The sequence below is a fragment of the Narcine bancroftii genome, chromosome 3 (assembly GCF_036971445.1).
Source record: "Narcine bancroftii isolate sNarBan1 chromosome 3, sNarBan1.hap1, whole genome shotgun sequence".
In the NCBI taxonomy this organism is placed as follows: domain Eukaryota; kingdom Metazoa; phylum Chordata; class Chondrichthyes; order Torpediniformes; family Narcinidae; genus Narcine; species Narcine bancroftii.
In genome coordinates, this window is record NC_091471.1 from 345,566,923 (window position 1) to 345,593,855 (window position 26,933).

General features: G+C 40.6%; 1 protein-coding gene across 1 annotated transcript; it reads left to right on the forward strand.

Annotated features, from left to right (window-relative positions):
* On the forward strand, positions 1 to 26,763 carry LOC138759336 (heparan sulfate glucosamine 3-O-sulfotransferase 3B1-like). Its single transcript, XM_069929553.1, has 2 exons — positions 1 to 736; positions 23,653 to 26,763. Exons 1-2 carry the CDS (start codon positions 219 to 221, stop codon positions 24,269 to 24,271), a joined length of 1,137 nt encoding a protein of 378 aa, XP_069785654.1. The 5' UTR covers positions 1 to 218; the 3' UTR covers positions 24,272 to 26,763.
* Positions 26,764 to 26,933: the final 170 nt, after the last annotated feature.

Sequence of the window (26,933 nt, forward strand, 5' to 3'; positions counted from 1 at the left end):
GAGTCCGACTGAGCCGGGCAATGAGAGAGAGAGAGAGGATCAGCTCAGAGCGAGCGGAGGATATAAGGGGACGGACCATTATCTCATGAGCGATTGCTCTGCCAACTAACTCTGCGGCCGCAGTCTGATCGTCTTGTGGATGATGGGAGGGTATCTGTCCGTCCCACCGCCCTTTCAGTCGGAGTTGCTTGGGTAACAATGTGTGGGTTCGACACGGCATGGAATGTAGCCTGAGCTGGTATCATTCGGATCTCACCTCCCCGGCCTCGCTCCGAAAGAAACTGTTGCTACTTTTCACCATGCTCGTCCTCTGGCTCTGCATCCTCTACTCGTGCGCCGGCCTCTTCCTCTCCATGCCCAGCCTGGTCTCCGTCTACGGGAGCGAGCGGCAGAAGGTGGCCGCCGCCTCGGTGCTGACGGCCAGGCTGGTGTCCGGAGCTCGGCAGCCGCCAGAGGAGGGCTTCCTGCCCGCGTCCCGAGACTTGCTGCAGAACGACGTGGCCGCGGACCAGACCGAGAGCCCCACGCTCGCCAGCGGCCACTCGCTGAGACCGTTCGATCTCAACCTGGGCGACTTCGGAGTGAAGAAGCTCCCGCAGGCCATCATCATCGGGGTGAAGAAGGGAGGCACCCGGGCTCTGCTCGAATTTCTCCGGGTCCATCCCGACATCAGGGCCCTGGGGGCAGAACCTCATTTCTTCGACCGCCACTACGACAAGGGGATGCAGTGGTATAAGTAAGTGATCATCGCGGAGGTACTTGTGTGGGGGGGGGGGCACCCGGGGAAAGAGGAGAAGGGGGGGGCACCCGGGGAAAGAGGAGAAGGGGGGGGCACCCGGGGAAAGAGGAGAAGGGGGGGCACCCGGGGAAAGAGGAGAAGGGGGGCACCCGGGGAAAGAGGAGAAGGGGGGGGCACCCGGGGAAAGAGGAGAAGGGGGGGCACCCGGGGAAAGAGGAGAAGGGGGGGGCACCCGGGGAAAGAGGAGAAGGGGGGGGCACCCGGGGAAAGAGGAGAAGGGGGGGGCACCCGGGGAAAGAGGAGAAGGGGGGGGCACCCGGGGAAAGAGGAGAAGGGGGGGGCACCCGGGGAAAGAGGAGAAGGGGGGGGCACCCGGGGAAAGAGGAGAAGGGGGGCACCCGGGGAAAGAGGAGAAGGGGGGGGCACCCGGGGAAAGAGGAGAAGGGGGGGCACCCGGGGAAAGAGGAGAAGGGGGGGGCACCCGGGGAAAGAGGAGAAGGGGGGGGGGCACCCGGGGAAAGAGGAGAAGGGGGGGGGCCACCCGGGGAAAGAGGAGAAGGGGGGGGCCACCCGGGGAAAGAGGAGAAGGGGGGGGCCACCCGGGGAAAGAGGAGAAGGGGGGGGCCACCCGGGGAAAGAGGAGAAGGGGGGGGCCACCCGGGGGAAAGAGGAGAAGGGGGGGGGGCCACCCGGGGAAAGAGGAGAAGGGGGGGGGGGCCACCCGGGGAAAGAGGAGAAGGGGGGGGCCACCCGGGGAAAGAGGAGAAGGGGGGGGGGCCACCCGGGGAAAGAGGAGAAGGGGGCTTCCTACTGATCACCCGTCAGCTCCAGAGAAGACCGACAGCGGTGGTGCCACCAGCGCCCGTATCCTGGCCATTGGCCGGGAAGGTCGACTGCCAAACGCTGTAAGGGTGGGACACTCGCTTCAACGCAGGGAAAATCTTTGGTGGATGGCTTTTTTTCAAGCTGAAATACTTCTGCGGATGTTTGTGATTGACCTGCAGAGGCAGCCATCAATACCCGACGCGTTTGCCACAAAGCTGCATCTCCCTTTCAAATCCATTTTTTTCTCTCTGGCATATAAAAAGTAGCCCGTGGGGTTTGTTTTTTAAAAAAAATGCATTTGAACCATGTAAGTTTCTACTTTATTCGTGGGGACACGTTTTAATAAACCTGGGTTTTAATGTTCACTCACTCCAGGCAATTTATGATGCGTGTCATTTTTTATCTGCTCTCTGAAGAGAAGTTTGTGCTTGCAGAAGCATCAGGGCGACCTTTAAAACAGACTGTTGAATATGTGCGTGTGTCTTTTCACGATATGGAAGTGTTTTAAAAATCACACTCGAAATTCCGCGAGCAACCTATTTATTCCCGTGAAACCAAGAAAAGTAAAGCGTTAAAGTTAGTTACGGGCATTGTCACACGCGAGGGGTGGGGTGGCAGTTCTCAAGCTACGCCAGGCCGATAGGAACATTACGTTAAGCCCTTCATTTTAATCAAACTTTTGTTTTTGGCGGATGCATTCTTATGGTGGCATCGAGTGGAGTTTAGTTGGCGCAATTCATCTCGTGTAATGAACGTTTCCCTGGGAATAAGTTCCCTGAACTTCGGATGGAGTTTCAACTGATTCTCTCCAAAGTTTGTCTTTTGCTACAATGCGACCCGAGTGGGTGGTGGGGGTGGTTGGTTTAAGAAAGATAATCAAGTTGTGCAAAATTCGTGAGGTTTAAGCTGAAGGGAGCGGAGGGCAATGAGATTTTTTTTTAAAAAAAAATTCCATCGTGGCGCAGGAACTGGAGATATTGTATCAGTTCAAAAGGTGAAACTCGGCAGCCTTTTTAACTTGGATCCACCAAGTCCGGAATCATCTCAGTAATACAAACTCTGGGAATAAATTGGGATGCAAGGTAACGAGAGAGGATCCTTCTCCGGTGAAACCAGCTTGTGATTGCATTCAGCAAGATTTCTCTCTTTCCCCCTCCTCCTCCTCCTCCTCCTCCAGGACAGAGGGTAAAATCTTCCCATAACCAATTTGTTCTCCCAGATATTTCCGTCCCCCGCCAGTTGCAGGGAACTTGAATGTTTGTGTAACTTGTGGCCGCTCTCTGATTTTAAACACATGTTCCGACACATAATGACACTCGCTGCCGCGGCTCACCTGCGAAGTCAGATCGCCTCTTGCCCAACTAAAACGTGTCCCGTCCGCGGAACTTTTGGAAACGCAACCTTTGCAGATAGTGAACCCCAACTACAATTAAGAATCTAACCGGTGGATTACAACATTATGCAAAAACCAAGTATTTTAGAGGCGTCCTCGCTAATGACTTCCAGTGATTTGATGATTAACAACAATTGCTGGAAATTGCTCATTGCTTAATCGGCTTTACCGCGTCTTGAAGCCGCGGCTTTCTTTCTGTGGCCAAATATTCTAGATATAAAAAGCGTAGATTCTTTCAAACCATAGTACTTTTTTTTTTGGAACATTCGTGTAATGTAGATATTTTGCGTATCCTCGTGGTGGGAGCAGATGATGAATAAGATGCGAGATATACCGATTGTGAAGAAGACATTTCCTTCCAGTCCAACTGGGGTGGGGAGGGAAGAGTGGTGGTGGGGGGTGGGGGGGGGGGGGGGGAGAGAGGGAAGATGAGTCCTTCTACTCAAAGCCACAACGACGGCCTCCTGGTTACTTTCAACATTATAGAGCGCGATGATTTAAATTAATGACAAAGTGTCCAATCCCATTTCGTGTTCATTCTTTCTGTTCGATTTGCTTCATTGAGGCGACTGTTTTCTTATCCTCCGAGTTGGCGAGATCTCCCGAATATGATGGGGTCTTATGCTGATCTTTGTTCACTCACTAATACATCCACTTGTCTCCCAACATGCTCAGTTTGCCGGGGTGAGGGGGGGGGGGGTGGGGGGGGGGGGGAAGAGGCTTTGTAAAGTTTTGTATATGATAAGACACCACTTCGCTTGAAAGACAGTTCGAGAAAGTTTCTTGTTTTAATGCCCTCGCTTTTGAGAATGATCCACTAAATATGTCAAGCATTTTATAATCATTGTTTAGCCGTGAAGTGTATCCTACCCGAAAGTGATAATGAATTGTATAATTTAGAAGTCGTTAAAATACGATTTGCTTTTGTTAATATTGAGATTTATGGGTTATTTACTTCATTGACCCGAAGACAAGGATTTTGAAAATGGTCAAGGATAAATATTATTCCTGAAAGTGGGGGATACGGAATCTATAAAATCCCAACCCTCTTCATTGGTATAGGCAACTGGAAACTTGTTCGGAGACTACTCTAATCATTACTTTTTAACAAAATAAAACAATATTTTCAGGGGTGACGTGTTTTTGGTAGTTACAGTGGAATGGTTGCAAGACTTTTAAAAAGAAATCCTTGTTAAAATATTAGAACAACGCTTTAGAGCATGGAATCTGTGGGGCAAGTTGTCTGCGAATGTATTCCCCATTAATTTCTCCCACATTGCGAGCAGTGGAAAGGGGACGCTAAGTAAATGTGAGAATATTTATGTAGCGGACACTCTCTTGATTTTTGCCCTTGTCTCAGACTGCGTGCTGGCAAGTTCATTTGTTGACTTGAATTGAGTGGAATGTAAATCAACATTAAACAACAAAAGGAAAAGAAAACAAATCCCCAAATGGCTGCATCATTTTCCCTGGCTTATCAGACACTTTTGTCTGGAACTATCTGTCCCGGAGAAGAGTCCCACATGCTGAAATCCTTCTAATTGCCAGTTATATCGCTGGATGGAAAAACTCCCAGCTTCACGCGGGGAAGAGCTGGAAATCTGTTAAACATTTAAAAAAAAAAGACATTTAGAAGTCGAACAACAAACAACCTTTCCCTTTCTGGGCTCTTCCAAAATAAAAATGGTAAGGTTTAAGGGGTCCTTCGAAGAAGCTTAAAAATACCGAAGGACTTTCGAATTCGTTAGCAATAAATTTTAGTTCAATTTCTAATTAATTCTCATTTGACTCATTGAAAATGTATAGTCGCCGATTAATTTAACTGTTGATTACAACCAAATCATCGATCTTGTTTTATTTTTGCTATTTAGGAAAAAGATCTAAAGAAAAAGGTGCTTAGTATCAGTCGCCAAGTGGACTGACAGAGTGTTTGGGAACTCGGGATTGAGTTTTTTTTAAAGAGTTTATTTCTGATTAGTGTTACAACATTGAACAGTTGTTACCACCCACCCCAACTTCCCTTCACCCACCCCAACTTCCCTTCACCCACCCCAACTTCCCTTCACCCACCCTCCTCCCCTCCCTTCCCCAGACTCAGGATGGAGGTGACAAAAGAAATAAACGAGTCGATCTGCCAGGGAAGGTTCGACTGCTCTATGTTGAGTTGGAAGATCATTATAAAGCGGGGTCTGAGGGCTGCTAATCAGCGCGCTGTGATGGTTCAGCCACGGCCCCATTTATCTATAGCGACGAACTTGTGAAATGAATGGGGGGGTTGCTAAATCTGGACAAGTATGGTTTCTTTAATTGGATTTTGATTACCAATCCGACGGGTCTTTGAACTGAAGACCAACTAACTGCAGTTTAGCAAACTTTAGTTTATTCAAAGGTATTCGGTGTTAGTATTTTAAAATAGACAGAACATTGCTTCGGCATTTTATCCTATATACTAATTGGGTGGGGAGTTTATGGGAACAGAGGCAAATGAAATTACATGTTGAAATTCTACTGTGTGTCTGTCTCTGTGGCAGAAAGGAGTTTGCAGATTTAAGCCTCGTCCTTTTCCATTAGTAAAAAGATACACCCTCTTCAGAAGGTGGCGAGGCAGCTCCCTGGCTGTGTCCTTTGAGTTGTCCAGACAGATGGCCGCTTCATGCCGTCCCGCTGCTGCCACCATCAGGCGGGACCACCGCAGCTAATCTAAAGCCTTGCATTCAACAAGTGGTGACCCTTCAGCAAGTCAGGAACTTGAGAGGGAAAACAAAACGAAACTTCACTCAATAGCGGATTTCCACCCCCCCACCCCCCACTCTCTGCCTCACTTGCAGAGCTCTTGAAATGCATCTACTCATGGCTTTCAGGTGCCCGCACGTCTCCTCTCTGGCTCACCACACGAGGAAATGTCGAGAAAATGAATATTGCAACGATAAGTACCACTGCTTCCAGCATTCCAGGGCTTTGGGCATTCATATCCCACCACAATCCAAACTACTGATCTAGAACTCGATCTTTACTGGTATTGAGAGGTCCAACGTGGGAGAGTAGGTCAGTGGAAATGGGGTGGGGAGGAGGAAAAAGAGAAATGGAATATGGAAGAGTTGCCATTAGCTGGACAGACCGAACGGTCTCTTACTAAGTGCTGAGATCACTTTGCAAATTGATCGAGGTAGTTTAATTGCAGGAGCACTTCTCTTCACTGCCTGAGTGGCGGTTCACCAAGGTGATGTCCACCTTCAAGTAGCCATTCCTTTAGATCAGTGGTTCTCAACCTTTTACATACCACTTTAAGTAATCCCTATGCCAATGGTGCTCTGCTATTAGTAAGGGATTGCTTAAGGTGGTCTGTGAGTGGAAAGGTAAGGTTGAGAATCACTGCTCTAGACCCAATTGTTACTGAAATGTTTTGCTTGAGAAAAATTGTCATTGGCCCATTTCCTTTGGAGTTATGAAACAATGCACATAATGAGTCAACTAGGTACGATTAAAATAGTGGTTTTAAAACTTTTTCTTCCCCCCCCCCCCCCTCACGTATCACCTTAAGCAATCCCTTTCTAATCACAGAGCACCTATGGCATAGGGATTACTTATAGTGGTATGTCAGTGGAAAGAAAAAGGTTGAGAACTGTGCTGTAGATGTAATGGGGGAGGGAGGGGAAATGGCCAGAACCAGCCTGACCTATTCCATTTGTGGAAACATTCAACCAAAGGAATCTGTTCCCTTGTGAGTATCTTTTTAAGAAGTAATGGTGGTAAGATTTTTGAAAAGTTCAATAATCTCTTCTATTAGAACCAGTGACTTCCCGTGGTCTAACCCCAGTGCAAAACAAACCAGGAGCAGTAAGTGATATCCATAGCAAACCCTTGTTCACATTCACATTTTAAAGGAGGAGCACTTTGCTGTCAATTGTCCTCCAAAGAGGTGTAGGATTGCTGAATAAATGCAAATATACAGAGACTTTTGTTTTGGAAAGGTGTTGGCTTGAGCTGGTGTTTTTATTTGGTGACCAGCCATTCTTCTCCATGACGGATGAGGGTAAACTGGAGAGGTTGTCCGACTAGTATTATTTCTGTAAGTTTCCCTCCACAAACTCAGTCCACTTGGTTCCAGGGAGAATCTGGCTAGTGAGTTTTAAGGAGGACGGTGTTGTCGTCATTAGTAAGCCGTTGCTATGTCTGTCGCATGGCATATGGAGAATGGGAGCCATGGGGTAAGGTGAAAAGGGTTTATGAAGGAAGGGGATGAGCCAGCATTCAGGATAGAAATTGAAAACTTGGCTGAATGGTGCATGAACAACCAAAACTAAGGAGCTGATTGTTGACTTCAGGAAAGGGAAGCCAGAGGTATACAAAAATTGGGGGATCAGCATGTGGAGAGGGTGAGAAATTTTAAATTCTTGGGAGTTACTATCTTGGAGGATCTTTCCTGAACCCAACACACCAATGGCATCATGAAGATAGAATGTCAGTACCTCTACTTCCTCAGGAGTTTGCAGAGGGTTGGTATGACTTCAGAAATCCTGGTAAATTTCTAGAGATGTGGTGGAAAGTGTGCTGACCAGCTACATCACAGTCTGGTATGGGAATACTCCTGAACGTAAAGCCCTCCAAAAGATAGTGGACACAGCCATGGACATCGCAAGCAAATTCCCTCTACAGGGAATGCAATCATCAAAGACCCTCCCCACCCAGCACATGCTCTGTTCTTGCTCCTGCCAACAGGAAAGAGGTATAGATACCACAAGACTCACACCACCAAGTTCAGGAACAGCTCCACCATCAGACTCCTCAAAAGATAAACTCCATCAGAGACTCATTTAAGGGCATTTGCTTGTGCACTTAATTGATTTTCTTTTATTCTCTCTATATTGCACAGTCAGTTTGCTTACATTTGTTGTCTGTTTATAGGTCTTTCATTTGTTTAACATGTTGACACTATATAGTTTGTTTTGCACTTCCAATCAGTGGTAATTCTGCCATGTCTGCAGGTAAAAGGACCTCAGGGTTGTATGTGACATAATATATTACTCTGACAATAAATTTAAGGTGAAGGAACCAGTTGAGGGTTGTGGAGGCATGTTTAATTGGTAGCATCAGCTGCCGTCACTGGATTAGAATTTATTGGGTAAATGTCCCTGCTTGTAGAGCTTCATACAAATTAACGCCATTCCTATTACAAACAAGTCCACTCCTGAGGCATTTGCACCCTGCCAATAATAGATGTACAGCATGTGTATGCACCAAGTCTTTCAATGCCTAAGCATGTACAATATTTAAGTACTTGTTTTAGAAAGGACATTGCATTAATATGGCTCCTGGGCTCCTTGGAATGAACAGTTTGTTTAGTACTCTTGAGAAAAGAGAAATTGAAGCAATATATTTCAAATGTCAATACATTCCAGTGTGCAGAATGAAATCTTGCCTCTCTATGGGGGGGGGGGGTGGGGGAATAGAAAGAGCTTAGAGTATTTGATTCAAAACTTAATTTTGCTGGTTCAGTTTTACTGTGGAATAAAGATTCATGTGCATGTCCTCAGAAACCTGGAATTATTGAGGATTATCTCTGAAATATTAATTTCATTGTATTTTAGCTGTTTGTTTGGACAACGATGCCACTCACCAGCACCTTAAGTAAGTGGAGAGATTTGTATAGTTATATTTCAAGTACTTTTTTGGCCAGGGAACTGAACTTGGAGGCAGGAAAACCCGTTGAGCCTAGTATCATTGTGCATTGAAGTTTCAATAAGGATTTGTAGATATACCAATTATCTTAACATTTTTAAACTGAAGTGATATTTATACATCAAACTTTTTCTCTTCATTTATAAATCTTGCATTTAATTTGTATTGAGTTTACATAAAAGTAATAAAGGAACACAATCTTCTTTTGTGGTACCCACTGGCAGATTTTGTGTGTTGTTGAAAGAAACATTTATATACGTGATAAACTGCCTGTATTTGGGACCTATTGGTTCTGGTAGAGTAAGGTCTCTGATCTTTGACAAGGAAATTACATTTATGAAAATAAATTGGAAATGGGGGGAAAAAAAACGCAAGCGAACAGATTTTCTATGGGAAACTATCTGGATGATCATTTTTGTTTTTGACCATGTATTTGGCACAACAAATAATCGATTCATTTAACCCACTAAAGTTTACATTATTGGGAATTTTTATTGACTATTTTTTAAATAATAAATCCTGTATTTACCTCTGGATAAGGCAAGACATGAGAAAGTAATAACTGAGGTTCAACATGGTTGTGCAGCATTTTAAAGTTAAAATACAGATCTTGTATCTTGACGCTTGAGTGATTATATAGTTTCAGAGGTAACCCATTAATAGCAAAAACTGGTGTAATTAGTTGTGTATAAATGATCTGTACCAGGGTGAGCCTGGTGTTTGCTTTACAAGAATTGAAGTTTGGAAGTTATCATTAATTAGTCTGTCTGGAACATTGTTCTGTTGAGGAGGAGAGTGACCAACAGGACATGAACTCATTTTAAACTCCTAGATAAGGGCAAGACAAGAATCTAAAATAGTTTTAATGAGACAGAATCCTGAACAGTGGTGGATTTGCAAAGAAATTGAGGGGGGTTAATAATTAAAAAAATACTTTAGCACATTATTTCACTCTGACAAAGTTGTACATTATTCGGAAAGAATGTTTCCCATTCTATGCATAAATGTGGCAAAACTAACAACTCCTGGCCTGCACTCTTAATGGCCTTATGGAAAGCATGCATCACTTTATCAGAAATCAGGCAGATTTATTTCACAAACTGCAATACTTTATATTGATCAATTAACCTCTTAAGATGTTGTGTAAATGCAGACCTATAGACTGGACTTGATAGTTATTTCTCTTCAAAAGTGCATTGTGTCAGATTTGCAATGCATTTAAAAGCTTACAAGTGCAGTTTTCACAACTATTTACTGTTGAAGAATTTTTTTCTTATTTTAAATGGTAATAGATCTTGCATGTACTTTTGCAGTAGTCCACGTACAAGATCTCTCACTCTGCCTGGAAAGAAGCTAGTGAATCCCTTACAAACTTGTTTTTAAATACCAGTTTAAATTGTTTCGTGCCATTTTCGGATTATCCTCTGAGACCGTCATAATGATATGACCAAATGTTTGGAGTTTCTATGATATCATTAATCTATTACCCCTAACAGTGCTTAATGCTGCCTTACAGGTTCCCAAAATACAACATTTGCCTTCATGTTCACTCTGTAAAGCATGCAATGAACACTAATTATAACATTTCTTTTCGTCATTGTGGTCAACTTGAAATTGTTGCTACATTTGTTCGGTTTTTTTGGTTCATGCCTGTATTTCTTGGGTTTCATACTGAAATGTGAAAATTCCCTCCTAACATTGCGTTCCTGTGGAATAAGAATGAGCGTGGTAATTTGCTTTCCCAGTTATGTCTATAAAATTGTTTTTTTTTAAATATATAATTACTTGACTCTTTGTGAAATTTTGTGATTGAAATGGTTGATTAAGGGTTCCATTTCAGTGTGTTTATTAGTTAACATTGGTTAACTATTAATTACTTTTTCACAAATAAACTCAAATTGTTCTTTTTAAAGAACACCGAATTCACTTAATTGATAATAATACAAATGAAATCCAAATACATTCCCCCCACCCCACCCCCTCCATGTACCCCTTCTATCCCCTTACTGAAGAAAGAGGACAAGAGACTCCAAATAGGAGTGCTTATTACTTTAAAGTTTTTATTTAATATACTGAGACCTTGAGGAGAAAGGAATGTCAGAGCTTCATTTAACATTTTTATGGAGCGGCTGCAGTGTAAATTGACCGCAGGCTCTCTCTAAGAAACTGGGCTAATGATTATGACGTTCACCCTCCGACAATTTCTGCAAAACAGGAAGGTAGTGTAAAAGTGCTGTGTAAACGACCACTCTGGAGGTAAGTATGCAAATTTTGACAGAATTTTTCATTTATTACTGTTTGTTCATCTTGTATTTCACCTTTTTTTTTAAAAATCTGTTTGGATCAGAAAAATGATTGTATCTGACTTTGTTTATCTTGCTCAGTCTTTCAACGCTAAATACTTTTGTTTTTAATGATTGGTTTCCTTCTGGCCTGCCAGCCCTTGACCAAAATACCTCATTGCCTCGTATTTCAGATTTGTAATGAATGGGACCAAGAGTGTTGGAAAAGGCCAGGCTAATATCCTGTAGTTTAAAGCAACAAAGTAACTAAACCTCGTTTCATCTTAGTTGCTTGATTGCCTAATTCTCTACTCCGATAGATACTGAGGTCAGATAGTTTAATCAAATCAGAGTTGAAAAGCACAGAAATTGGTCCTTTGACCCTTCAAGTCAATGCAAAACACCAAGTGCCTCTCTGCACTAATCCCAATTACCAGCACTTGTTCCATTTTTTTTAAACTATGCCTTAGCGATTCAAGCGATCGTCAAGATACTTAAATATTTTACTTGCCTCCAACAACTTCTCAGCTTGTCTTTCAAAGCATCCATCTTCTGGATGAAAAAGTTCTTCCTGAGATTCCCTGGAAACCTTTTGCTCTTCATCTTAAACCTGTGCCCTCTTGTTCAACATCTCTGCCATGGGGACAAGCCTATTGCTATCTATCCTACTTAGGCCTCTCTAACTTTATCTGCTTCCATCAGCTGGGAAAAATGAACATGACTGTAAATTGAGGGTTTAACAGGAATTTGGATGCTGAGGTCAACTGATTTCACACAGATTCATTTATAGAATGTAAATCTGGGCCAGATGAGTTACACAGCCTTTGGTTTTTATATACATGTCAAATAAATATGAGTTCTGTAATTGATAGAACATTGAGATTTCTGTGTACCTTTCTCTTGAGGTTCTCTTACTGACAATGGTGGAGGAAGTAGTCATTGTGGGATCTGTTAAGAGACTATTAGATTAACAGAAAAATAAAATCAAAGGTTGTGGAGTAAGGAAATTTTGGGCAACTGTTAGGGTAGGTTATTGGGTCGGCACAAAACTATGGGCCGAAAGGCCTATAATGTGATCATTTAGATTTTGCTGTTCTAACTTTATTTTTGTAACATTACAAATTTGAAATAGGATCTGAATGAGTGATGCTATTTACTTTTGACCATTGTTTTTCTTGGTTTCAGCTCAACTGCAACATGATTGTGTCCTCTGTAAACTTGAGTGGTTTGCTCAGTGTATCAAGTTAATGCTGGCCTAAGCTGTGATCGCAAACCATAACATGCACTTGTTTAAAGTTGCATGTAATTAGGCCACTGAGGCAAAGGACAATATATTCTCTTAGAAAATATTCAGCATGAAGAGCACTTACCACTGAGTGCAATTAAGTTTGAGGGCAATGGAGGAACTAGTGTTGTATAAATAAAACACTTTCTTCTGTACATTAAAAGATTACTTCTCTCCTGTGTTCTTTGCGATCATTATCCCAACAGTCTCTACCTAAGCACCATAAAAACAGTGGGCAGCCATGGAATCACATGACAGCCTCTTCCAGCCAATCCCGTTCCAACTCCCTAACTGGACACAATGCCTGGAGTGGCCTCTTCACAGCAGCGAAAATTACTTCTGCTTGCACAAAGTCCTTTCATCTTGCACTGAGAAGCAGTGGATTGTTTTCATTCTGAATTACAGAGGCTAATTGTGAGGGGGACATAGGGAGAGGGGAGGGCTGAGGCTACTGGGGTGGCCTGGCACCTGCTGGCCGTCACTGAATGTGGCCACAACAGTTGGGAAAACATGGCTGAGCAAGAGAGGAATCTCCTGCTGAAGACGGAAACAAAAGTGATTCAGTCCAACAGGAACTTCATGTCAAACACCCATGTCGGCAGAAAGCCTTCAACACATGGTGTACCGTCAATTATTGTTCATGACCACTCGAATAACCTTCCACATCAAACCTCTTTCTGTGCACATTTCTTCCTCCATTTATTTCCCCTTTCTCAGCTGCATCGAAGGAAGCCTGCTGATTTGTACAGCAGTAAAACTCTTATTTTGGCCCAAACAGAAGGATAATTTTATAGGTTTCTTGTGTGGATGTTGGACACTTATTTTGACAATATGGAGCCCAGCACTGAAAGGGGAGAGAAACAAATGAGGGCAAAGGAATAAGCAGCCAGCACCAAACCACTTCCATCAATTATTAACTCTTAATGCACCAGTGACTCGTCTATTCATCAAGAGGCACAGACCTGTCATAAATAGCTCCTTTTACCAGAAAATATCAACATCGACCTTAGTTGTAATGGTGTTGACACCTTGGGGGGGGGGGGGGGGGTGGGGGGGCTTCTCGGGAAGATCCTTTGGTGATAAAAGTTTGTTCTCGCTGTAAAATGTAGCTTCTGAGCTTTAAATTCTCTAAGTCATGCAGGTAATTAGTTTCCCCTAATTAATAGTTCTCGTATACCATGGAAACAAATTGCTCCATTTTTTTTCTTCTGAGGAATACTATGGAGAACATTTTAATCAGCTTCAGATGAGAAGACTAACTTCTGTGGTTTCATTAATTTATGTTGGTGGTATTATATTTGATTTATTTGCACATATACTCATTACTGAGGGCAGATGATAGTGTACTGAAAACCTTTAACATCTTTCATGATTTATACTCCAAAATGGCTTCTAACAAGTGACAAACAGTTGTGCATTATGTAAATGGTAACATTCAGCTTTAATTGGTTACTTCACCATGGCAATGTCACCCAAGCAATGGAATTGCTGCAGAGAATAATCTTTTTCTTGTTAAAACAGTAGAAACCGAATATTTAAGCTCCCTCTGACTGCAGCACTCATCCAGTCTCTTGTCAGATTTTAAAATTCACAGTTGTGCAATTTGTCTACTGCTTGCCAAGCATGTGATGCAATAGCTCAAACGTTTCAGGATGTAACTGAATCAGTCTACATGTGTGGAAGATTTTGCATGGACCCAAGGACTTCCAAAGCTCCACATAGTTCTGTGAAGAAATTGCAGCGCCTAGGATAAGAAACCTGCAGAAAGTGAAGGGAGGGGAAAAAAATCAGCTGTTACATACTTATCAAAATATTTGAGTCTACTAGAGAACTTGTAGTCATCCTTCAAATCATGACACCCTAGTTCCTATTATTGACCATGTGTTAGTATTGGTTAAACGACCACGACTGAACCATGGTGACGTATTACCAGCTACTCGATGCAGAGTTTACTGAATTAAAGAAAATTGTCCAGTTCACAAAAGGAAACTTCTACTTTAAAGGGAGTAGCTAGGTGGTTTTGGCAGCTCCAAACCTGTTATAAAATGGGAAAATCTCAGCAGGTAAGGTAGTAATTTGAGAATGGTTTCTAGTGATTCCTTTTCGGAAGATTGGCTCCACTGTTACGAGGCATTCATATGCATGAAATTTATAAGGAATGCTGTATCAAAATGGGGATATATATGCACGTTGGTATTTTCAAAACATTTAATGCTCATTTCGGATAGATGCAAATGAGCAACTCCAAATTAGTTGTAACTAGGAAAGGCACTGCAATGAAATGCACTATGCTTTTTCCCTTTGAGTAGTTTAGCTCATGTGCTTTACATACAGATAGATGCAATTTAATCTCCTCATTATTTTTGGAGTGCATTCTCTACCCATTCCCCTGCTACCTATTCTCAAATAAACTATGCTGTGCACAAGGAAGTCATAACTTCCCGAGGCACAAGATCCTTAAAGTACTAGAGTAGAGAGACACAAAAGACTGCGGATGTTGGAATCCGAACCTCAGCGCAATTTGCTGCAGGAACCCAGTGGGTTGAACCGCATCAGTGGGAGAAAAATGTTTTGGGTTTAAACCCTTTGTCAAGACTACTGCCTCGATAAAGGTTCTTGACTTGAAACCTTCACTGTTCTTTTTCTCCCAGTGATGCGGTTCGACCCACTGAGTTTCTCCAGCAGATTCTGTTTAGATCCTTAAAGTACTTGCACTTTTAACTCTCCCAAGTTGCATGAAAAGGTTGTTAAGAATTCATGGTGTAAATGCACAGAACTAACTTTTCAATGGCATGGCACCCAATGTACTTTTGTACCATAAATGGAAGCAATAACTTTAGACTTGCCACTCCCAGCAGTTATATAATTTAGCAGATAAGGATGGGAAATAAGACGTGAAATGAATTGAAGTCAGAAATATTTGATTCCAATCAATTGCTGATTATGAAGATCCTGTCCAATTCTAACAACGTCAAAAGGAGCAATTTTGTTTTTAATGTGCAGGAAGTCCCTGCATGACCAAATGTAAATGATTATCCCAAAGTTCGTAATGTAAAACCAGCATTTGATACCAGAAATATCAATGTCTGCTCTAGATGCACATAAGCTACAATTTCCATCTTGGCTGATTATGCTGGTATACTGCAATGTAAACCATGAGGAGATGGCCAATAATGAACTTATCATATCTGACACTGTGATCAGGCCATCTATCTGGTTGACCATTCAAATTTGTTTTGTGTTCTGTAATTTACCTAGGTTGTTAAACAGAATATCAACATTTCAAATTGTTCAAAATATCCACATTTTCAAATCAATTTTGCATTTCTACCTTTTACCTCTATCGGTTATTTGACACTTGCTGTATAACAATTAGTGATATTATCTTTGAAGGTGCTTGTTGATGGATAGCAAATCTCCTTTTATAAATCGTATGCAGAAAAATATCAGATCAGGGCATCAGTAACGTGTGAGAACTTGCTTGGTTAAGCGCAAGGAGAAGACAAAATTAATGGATTGAAGTTGACTAAATTTTTTTGGTTTTCTATTTGGAATGTACTACTTATTAATTCACACATGAGGTGAGTTCATGGGGGGGGGGTACGGGAGAAAGGGAGTGGCTTCATATGAAGCATGCGAGTTTCACACTACAGTCTGCTGTGCAGTTTGGAGTTTCTTTTCTGTTCTAATTTGATCCCCAAGATACAGTATGATCAACACATCATAGCCCTCTGGAGTGGGCTTGGCATACCTGCTGAAAGACTTATCAGGTGTTACGAATGTAACTTGAACAGAAGAGGGTTGGAACTTTGTTCTGATTGGGCCCTTTAATATGCCTTCTGTTATTCTTCTGTGATAAGATAGGCCAGTAACAGGTTTACTAACACCTCTGGCAAACAACCAAAGATAAATAGACTTTCAAAGGAGAGCTGATTAATCTGCTCGGGAGTATTTCTATTTAATGCACAAATACTCTTTGGTTGCAGTAATGAATGGCCTGGATTATATTACATTTGCAACCTTCATAACATGAGTAGGTATGGCATAATCTGTGAACACTCTTTTAGACTTTGGCCTACATTTTAACCAAGTTCATCTCATTTTCCTTTTGTATGGGACACCTTGCCACCTGGCATCCTTTATTTGGGGGATGGTGGAAGGAGAAGCTCTTGGACAATGGATGCCTCTGTTAAAATACTTTGCACAGAACATGGTGTAATTTACCAGTACACGAGTGATCCAAAGTAGTTATTTCCTCTGTTCTCTTAGGAAGGTTGCATACCGGTGCAATGAAGCACTGACAACTACCAGTCTGGGCAGGAATAGAAAATGCTGCCGTGATATTCACTTTACCAGCGTTCCAGCAGGTTTGAGTCACACCACAAATGTTGTGAGGCTGTTCACCATGGGAATGTGGAGTTTTGAATTCTACAAACTTCTAATGGCTTCTTCGAATTGAATGCTCTTTATTTTTTAAAAAATTGTCAGACTTTCAGTTAAACATGTCAACGTAACAAAATAATCTCCCTGTTGGTGTTAGCAGTTTATTTCACTATATGAAACAAATTTTAAAAAGTCTCCAATAAATACTACTTAATTTCTATAATACTTCAAAAAGCTTTGCAAACAATGTTAGTAAATTTTATATCAAGCAGAGGGGACCTTCTTAAAATTTTATGGAATTATAATTTTCATTCTTTTGGTTAAAATTTAAAAAATAAAATAAAAATTCCAACTCATTAGGCTGACTTGTATTGATGAAACCGAATCCAGCAATCATTTTTCTGTAATATCTTCACTGGTGGGTGGAGGGGGAAAATTCCTGGGAATTTGTATATCAGAGGTTCTCTCTGGATCCAGCTTATGAAGGCTACCATGAAGAAGGCACACCAAAGCCTTTACTTTGAGGAAATTAAGCATGTCGTCAAATACTCTATTGAATGTCTACATGTGTGCTGTGGAAATGCAAGTGTCCAAGAACGCAAAAGGCTGCAGAAAGTCACAAACTTAGACGAGTCTATCGCTGGCACTGTACACCCCCACTCCCCTCACCCCGATCCATTGAAGATATCTGTGTGAGCCACTTCCTTAATAGGGAAGGCAGAAAGGATACTCATCTCCCTGGTCACTTTTTTTTCACACTGCTTTCTTCAGATAGAAGACTCAAGACCATTATCTCTTGGTTCAAGAACAGTTTTTAATCCAGCAGCTATCAAGCTATTGAACCTCTCTACACTACTCTAACTATAAACATAAACTACTCCAGGACCACTAAAATATCTGTTGGTGCAACTGAATCATCACTTTTTTTTGCACTAACTGTGAATATTATGTCTTTTTGATATTTATTATCTCCTTTGTCTTGCCATTTGTGGTAAATGACATTCTTTTTGCAAATGCTGTGGGTGTGTCTGTTTACCTGAATCAAGGAAGAATTTTGGTGTATCTTACTGAGACTCATTTAAGTAATCAGTCAATACACAGCTCTATACACTAAAACAGCAATGAACATTGAGCTCAGGTGTGTGATAGCTGTTTCTCCAAAAAGATTTACTTCAGCTCAATTCTTCATTTTTGTTCTGCAGAGTGGGAGGTAAAGTTTGAATTGCCACTGGATGATGTTCTCACAATCGGCTCTGTTTGTATTACAAGATGTTGTGATGCCATTCATATCTGGACCATAGTTACTGCGGGCCATTATTTAGAATGAATGCACTATTATTGGTTTAACGCTGAAATGACAATCGTGTGGAAGCTTGTGTAAAATTTACCCATGATTATATACATGTAGGTAGCTAATCGTACTGTGCAACCAGAATTCCTTTGCTATACAATCAAAAGTGGGAGTATTTGCATGCATAGTCCAGTGTACTACATATCAGAGTAGATAACTGAAAAGCACAGATGTTCCTAAATTTGACAAGACTATACACGTTCTCTGAAAGCTAATCTGACTTGATTGAATTTATACAGTACTTCATCACAAGATGTTTGACTTTTGTGGATCTTTTCCCAGAACAAGCTTTGACATGAATCTTTCTGCTACAGTCTATAACCATACAACTTTCATCTTTGACAACCATGTGATTATTTGCAAGTTATTGATTAAATAATTTGTGCAAGGAAAACTCACTGCAAACTGTCACTTGAGATTCTGTTTACAGCATGGATTAAAGCAATTTTGTTGTCAATAGGCTTTATTTCAATTCAAGTGGGTTTTTTTTTCCCTCTGATAGCTGCCTGAGTGGTGCAGAGGGGCCCAAAACCATTGAATAGCAGTGACTTTCTGCAAAGAAAATATTGCTGTAAATCTTTGAACTTGGTTGATATTTTTTTTAAGTACCAGTGACCTAAATGACATTGAACTTGGTGCATTTGTCAACTTTGTCGAGTTTAATTAAATCATTATTTCTTTGAGTACTAAATACAAATAGTTGTATTTAAAAGAAATGTGTATATTTAAGGCAGGAAAAATCTTTTTACAGTTAGCATTCTTGTGGCCTATAGAGAATGTGGGTAAATGTTATTAATAACAAGGTAACCTAATTGGATGTCCTTTCTGTGCATATACTTTATCTCTGTGCGATTGTACTGAAAGTTCCACGTCTTATTTTTGAGTCAATGAGAAACGATGTGCATTCCTTCTCTGAAAGTGAAGTGCTTGGGAACATTATGCTAAAGCAATATAAATAGAAGCATACTACAAATGGCATTTGAATAACCTCTCCTGTATTTATCTGCCGTGCTCACTGCTGAGATCTACTGCTATTATGAATTCGTAGATTTCCCTCTCACCAAAATAACACTTTTTTAAAAAAATAATGTATTGGTGTTGTACTTCCTTCAAAGAAGCCTGAGCCAGAAGGGGGCTGTTGTTACTGACTCATTCATTCTAAAATATCAGTTATTGGAATGACTGGCGTCTTGTTTATCCCTAGTGATAACACAAGTTGCTGTGCATTGAAAGGTCTGACTGAAATTGATTTGGGATACTTTGCACCTGAATTAAAGTTTGCGCCAATGAATTTATTTGCATCAGTGAAAATTACTGAACAAAACCGGCCTGCAAGTGCTGAGGATTTATTCCCTGATGTATGGTTAGTGCAGTTACAGAGAGCACCAGATTTGAACCCGGGACTGCTGGCACTAAGGAGTTTATATATTCTCCTGGTGTCTACATGGGTTTTCTCTGTGTACTCTGGTTTCCTCCCCACTGTTCAAAACTTACCAGGCCGTTGTAGGTTAATTGGGTGTAATTAGGCAGCTTGGAGTTGTGGGCTAAAATTGGGGCCTGTCCATGTCTTAGTTAAAAAAAAAAAATTGGAGAACATGGAATTGGGTTGTATATTTGGTTAAGGCCATTCCTTTAAATATTCATGTTCAGACAAGATTACATTAAAAATGATCTTTTGGTTGTTTAAAAGTATCTCCTGTGGACTATAAACATAGTGAACGTATAGGGTGATAACAAAGCATTAAACTCCTTAATTAATCTCTTCAAATGCAGAAGTCTGAATCTGAATTCCAATGAATTAACTATCTTATCAGAGTTTGAGAGATTAATGGGTGGTCTATTAATGCCATGACATGAGATGATCAGAAAATAAACAGATTTTTAGTATTTAAGGATTAAATAGCTTTCAAAGTTTAATATATATAATTTAAAACCTCTAATTATAAACATTATTTCCAGTCAGTTAGAAATATGTGCATTTTTTTAAAATTCAGGGTCTTGTAATTGTTTTTTTTTAAATACAAAAATGGCTGTTTATAATGATTCCTAGTCTCTTCAAAGGGGTTTCGCCAGATAGTCATGGTCAAATGACACATCAAATAACATTATTCTCCATTCCATGGTCCTTTTTAGGGGATTAATCTGGTGTATCCATTGCAGACTATTCCCTGGATATCTAGGCATTCATAAGATCCCCAATGAGCTGGGTTATTGTGACTATACTTGCTGCAACTTTGTAATAGTTGATACCATGTAAAAGTTGACACTATTTTTGGCCCTGGCTATGGTCAAAGGTAGCATACATGTAATAGTCGACACTAAAAATTAGTCCACAAAAGTTAACTATTACTTGAATAAACTATATGGATAAATAAGTACTATAATACTCCACCACAATAGGATGGGGTTGTCAGACAGGGATTGATGGTCCAGCAGTGGGAGCAAAAGAGAAACTATAAGCTTAGAATTAAGACATTCCGTGCATCTGCACAATTTACTTGTGGATATGACAATTCACATTTAACATCCTGGTCCTGACCCACTCCAAATCCTTGATGACCCAGATGTCCAAAAGTTTGGAGCTGAGTAAAATGAGGGATGATCTTAATGAAATGTGTGAAGTCTGCAGGAGGCACGTTGGGGCTAATGTTGAGATAGTTTTGTTTGAATGAAGGAATCTTCAAGATGAAAGTAATCAACGTGCATCAAAATATCTTGCGGCAGATCACATTGAATCTCTGGCATTTTTCTGCTCCAGAGTTGGGGAGGTTTGCTTCCTAATAAGTGAAGGCAGATTTTTGAATGATTTGAGAACTTTGCCGATTTGGTAGTAGCCGAGAAATTGAGTCCTATGGTCAATCAGTCATAATTAGATTGAATGGTGGGGCTTGAAAGTTCCAACTTGCTTATTCCTGCTCGTTCACTCTTGTTCATTTGCCCATGATCACTGACCTATCTGAAGCTCTGAGCTTCCAATTGCCAGCCTTTTCTGCTCTGCCATCCATATCCCATATCCAGTCGTGAGTTCTGGATGGCACATTTCCCATTAATTGCTATGGGAGAAGTACAATGTCAATTTAGCCGTGCCTGAAAGTTTGCGATGGTGGTCCCATGACCAACATGGTTGTTAACACACTGCACAATTGCCCTATAGTGCACCTACACCACCTTCTACACATTCTTCATCTTGCTCTTCTATTGGCATGATTGAGTCAGAGAGGGAGCTTCAGCCCACCAAGTCGACTACCCATGCTGGTCAACAAATTTATAAACAAAGCATAAAACAATAGCTAGATTTTTTCCACAACTTATTTCTACAAAATTAAACTGTCTAGTGTAGTTTGGATGAATTACTGGGCTAATTGGACCATATTTCAAATGATTTGCTATTTTTTAATCTCCAGTTCATTGAAATAGTGTCCACAATCTGTGCTGGTGGTCTTTTTGTGCATGTAGGGTGGCACGTTTGGTGTAGTGGTTAATGCAACACTTTTACAATGCCAGCAATTGGGACCAAACTCTGGTTTGAATCCCATGCTGTCCATAAGGAGTACATTTCTACATCCACTCTGTGTCTGTGTAGGGTTTTCCCTGTAGGGGGGTGCTCTGGTTTCCTCCCACCCTTCAAAACTTACTGGGGGTTGTAGGTTGTAATCGGGGTGTAAATTGGGTGCCACGGGCTTGTGGGCCAAAATGGCCTGTTACCATACTGCATTAATTATTAATGGTGTATTAGAGCAGCCATTCTCAAGGCCATGGCACATTTAAGTAAATGCCTTTTTTTGCTTTCACCTTATCATATTTTGTTTTTTTTAAGTGTCGTCAGTAGAGTGGAAGAAACTAAAACTTGACTGCTTCACCGGGGAGGGGCCCCATAAACTTTGAACAGAGTCCTAGGGAGGCCAGAGCAAAAAAAAATGTTGAGAATGGCTGTATTTGTGTGTCAAAACTTGCATTTGAAAAGCAGATTATCTGGCCATGATCACATTGCCGTGTCTGTGAGCCTTGTGTGGCCACGCAGACAGTTTTAATTCCTACAAGAATGACTGCACTTCAAAAGTACTTCATTAGCTGTAGCACTTTGGGAGATGCAGAGGTTGTGAATAGCACTTCATAAAAGCAAGGGCTCCCTTTTTTTTGAATACCAAAATTTCTGAGAACTCAAAATAAGATTGACTGGTGGATATGAGCACAGTGAACTCCCACTGTTTTACTCTTGGGAGCAAAGTTAGAAAGAAGCAATCAGTCAAGCTCGGCAGTTTCTTTTAACATTAATTCACTGGTTGGATGTTTCTTTATGCTGAGGAAGATAATGAGTTTCTACCCATAACATGCGGATGGCTGGCCAGATTCCTGTCACTGCAGAGAATTTGTTACAGTTGAACATTTTTTAAAAAAATCACAAATCCTCTACTTTCCTGTCAATAATACAGTGAATGTCTCTCTGAGAAATGGTAGCAGATCACTGTCGATTTCTTTTACTCAGACAAAACCTTCAGTAAAGGCATTACACCCAGAAACTGGATTATAAAATGACCACCTGGTATTGCTGCTTTGTGACCATCTCATTTCCTTTCTCCGTTATGCCCAAATCCTTGGGGTTTATTGCTCACTTTATGCTACACCTTGAGCTTTCCATTTTACTTCAAAATGTTGGGTCTTAAAATGGAAAGATTCCAAGTACAGTACTTTATAAAGTAGGCCAATCTGTTCTTGGGCTAACGCAGGTTTTGCAAAGCATTAGCAGAAATGCTTTTATCAAAGAAATTTTCTTCAAGTTTGCTGTGTTGTACCATTCAAAGTGTGATTTATTTTTTTTCCTTCCCCCCCCCCCCCCACACACTTTTTTTGTAGATTGAGCACTGCTCGATACAGCAGTTCTTTGTCCACCATTGAATGCTATGGAACAGTGATGTATTACATTGTCCTTCACTCACATTTTTGGTTTATTGACAGAGGTGTACTTGAGGATTTGACCTTTGTATTTCTGGGTGGGTGTTGCAATAAAAGCATGCAGAACAATCATGATTTTGACTTTTTTATTTAACTATTGCAATAACTAGATCAGTGGTTTTCAAACTGCCCTCCCCAAACTCTCATTCCACCTTGTGCAATCCCTATGCCATAGGTGCTTTGTGATTAGTAAGGGATTGCTTCAGGTGGTATGTGAGTGGAAAGGAAGTTTGCAAACCACTGGTTTAATCGTACCTCATTGACTCGTTATGTGCACGGTTTCAGAACTCCAAAGTAAATGGGCAAATGACAAGTTTTCTCAAGCAAAATATCACAGTAACAATTGGGTCTCAAGCAGTTGTTCTCAACTTTCCCATCCCACTCACATGCCACCTTAAGCAATCCTTGCTAATCAGAGCACATATGGCATAGGGATTACTTAAGGTGGTATGTGAATTTGAAAACCACTGAACTAGATGGTATTCATATAAATATTCAAAATTTCTGGATTTGGTATGCTTTGCACAACATAACCGTGTTATAAAGTAGCTCTCATTTCCCTTATCCAGCAAGTACCTATTCAGCAGATTTTCTTGTTGGCTTGGTCTTGTTTAGAGACCAATAGTTAAAAACTGAAGAATGACAGATCGTACAAGCTGTATGATGGCATCTGCCAGGTTTTCTGATATTTAATGGCAATCCACTTCAATCAGATTCCTCAGATGTTTTTGTTCACCAACATGTTTTTGTTTTTTTTTTTAGAGAGCTGATGCCGAAGACGATGGATGGTCAAATCACCATGGAGAAAACTCCAAGTTACTTTGTGACGAAGGAAGTAGCTGCCCGCATCTATGCAATGTCAAAGGATGCCAAACTAATAGTGGTGGTCCGGGACCCAGTCACTCGGGCGATCTCTGATTATACACAAATTCTCTCAAAGAAGCCCCATATTCCCAGTTTTGAGAGCTTGACTTTCAAAAACCTGACTACAGGCCTGATTGACACGTCATGGAATGCTATTCAAATTGGCATCTATGCCAAGCACCTGGAGAATTGGCTGCAGTATTTCCCAATGCGCCAGATCCTGTTTGTGAGTGGAGAGAGGCTGATCACAGACCCAGCTGGAGAACTAAGCAGGGTGCAAGACTTTCTGGGTTTGAAGAAAATCATCACAGACAAACATTTCTACTTTAACCAGACCAAGGGCTTTCCTTGCTTGAAAAAAACAGAGGGAAGCAGCAAGCCCCATTGCTTGGGCAAAACAAAGGGCAGAATCCATCCCAACATTGACCCAGAGGTTGTTCAGAGACTGAGAGACTTCTACAGGCCTTTTAACATGAAATTTTACCAAATGACAGGACAGAACTTTGGCTGGGACTGAGGTCCATTAACTTCATAATGACAAGAGACATGAATTATTGCTTTATATTAAATATATATATATATATATATATATATGTGTGTGTGTGTGTGTGACTTGTACAGAAATCTATTTTATAATTATTTATTTTTAATTCTTAAGCAATTAATTCACTAAGCTGCCTAACCACACACTACACTGTATATAGATCAGCCCATATCTTCTAACATTCCACACTTTTATTTGCATTGCTCATTGATCGCGCTGTCTTTTATAAAGTTTTAATATCTAAAAGCACATTTTTTTGTTACGGGTATTCAGTGTTCATAAGAACTTACAGCTGGACATTTGATTTCTTGCTGATAAACATTGGTTGCATGCAGAATGCTTCTGCAGTCTAAGACCATCATGAAAACAATGAGTGGTCAGTTTGTGCAGATCAGTGCTGCAAATGCACATGGCGAACCACAAGGAAGGATTAAATCACTCCACTGCCACACCTTGATTAAATCACCAGTTGTAACAATGGTGTCTGAGTCCTGTAATGAACAGATTACGAACAGTCTTGTTTAAATCGTTCATTTTATCTTCTGTCACGAAGATCACAGATTCCATTTTTTTTCTATTTTTAATGGCATGAGTTGTAATTAGACTAGTCTGACACTCCCAAGAGTTGGGGTAAATAATAATCCCCAAATGGATTCCCAGATAAGATGTAATCAGCCATTCTTCTGACCATAAGTAGGGCTCAGATTTGAAGGATGTCTGTTTATTTACCCATTTTTTATATTCATATAATATATAACCATATAACAATTACAGTACAGAAACGGGCCATAATCGACCCTTCTAGTCTACAGATTTAAGTGAACTCCACTAGTACACCTACCCATAACCCTCCAACCCCCTCACATCCATGTACTCATCCAACCACCTCTTATATTACAAAATTGACCCTGCTGCAACCACCTCTTCCAGAAGGTCATTCCACTCAGCCTCCACTCTCTGAGTGAAGCTGTCTCTTGTTATTTCTAAAGTTTTGGCCCCAAACCCTTAACATGACCCCTCGTTCCAATCTCTCCTACCCTCAAGAGGAAGAGACTATTCACATCTACTCTATCTATTCCCCTCATAATTTTATATACCTCTTATCTGATTCCCTCAACCTTCTGCTCCAATGATTAAAGACCCAGTCTACTCAATCTTTCTCTCTATTCTATAATTTCTCTTCTTTCCCCCACCCCCCCCCCCTGTTGGTTTGTGATCTGTCAGCTTCAATTTTTTTTCCATCATCTCGTTGATCCAAACAATAGAACCCTTGACTAGGAAGAAAATAATCCCTTTGATAAGGGCAGCAGTAAGGCTGGTTGCTTTTTTTTTAAAATGGGATGTCCTTGTGGTCAGTTCAGATCTTTCCTGCATTCCTGGTGTAGCTCCATGATATACTCGTTGTGTAGTTGGCCAAATGCCTGATAGTAGAGTGATTATAGTTTTGATACGAGGATGTGCTGCTGTCAGTTCAAGCAAATCTGTGTTCCTTTGTTAAATGAAGCAGTTGACTTAAAGCTAAGTATTTTTTTGTGCCTGTAGATTGCACAATAACATTGGCTTGGTAATAGGGAAGGTCTACTTTGGCTCAAATTGTGCTTGTGTATTTCAGCTGAAACTAAGGGGAAGCCTGCTTTGAAATATTAAGTTATGTGGGTCCTGGCTGCTTTCAAACTTTTGCTGAATCTCATGGCCTTTTTTGCATAAGCAGCAGAAAACAAAATCCCAAGATGATGAAATCTACAATGTTACTCAAACCCACTTCAGTTTAATCAGCAAAATATTTCCTGTTTCTGTTACTTAAAAATGGGAGCCTCTGACCAGATGTCTGATATTTAGTTCATCCACACTAACCTTTTTAGATTAGCTAGAAATGTTGCTAGTGAACAAAACACGTCTCCTGTTTTGTTTGAATTTTTAAGATACTCATTTGTTACGTTAACTAATATTAATCATAGATACCACCCCTTGTTTTTTAAAGTCACTCTAACTTTTAAAATTATTTTTAAAAAAATCTTCTCCAGAATCCCATCATTATTCAGTGACAAGAACTGTTCCTTTTTAAAATAAAAGCTATCTATTATATATTGAATGCACTGAGGCTGAAACAGTGTTGTACATAGCTGTTATGCCATTGAAATGAGTTGCACGTCTGTTTACTTCAGCCCAATGCATAATATCACAGTGTATTCAATCCATTGTCTTCCGAAAGGTAAAGTTGTTACCTTGACATGGTGGCTAGCTATCAGTTTGTAATAATGAATTTGTGGCTGAGTTTTATTCAGCTTGCATTAAAAAGTACATATATTAGCAAAATTGTACTTTAGAATAGTTAAAATGTAAAAAAAAATTATGTAAATCAAGTATTTTGTGGTATGTACAACAGAATTAATTTTACACAGATAAAATGTTTCTAGGAATTCTCTTCTCGCTATGAAGAAATAAATAAAATATATTTTACCAAATTTATGGGTTTTTGGAATTGAAATATTTATTCACCACCATAATACATAAGTAATCCTTTACCTTCCTTCTAAAAGTGGTATAAATTATTTGACATTTAATTTTCAGTACACTCTGATGCAAGTTGTATCAATTTCAAACAAAAAATCCGAAAGATTTATTTTGTAATTTG

Excerpts from the sequence above, each read along its gene's own strand:
- LOC138759336 (XM_069929553.1), top strand. The coding sequence starts at position 219 with ATGGAATGTAGCCTGAGCTGGTATCATTCGGATCTCACCTCCCCGGCC. Across the intron at positions 737-23,652 it reads AAGGGGATGCAGTGGTATAA|AGAGCTGATGCCGAAGACGA; the intron begins GTAAGTGATCAT and ends TTTTTTTTTTAG.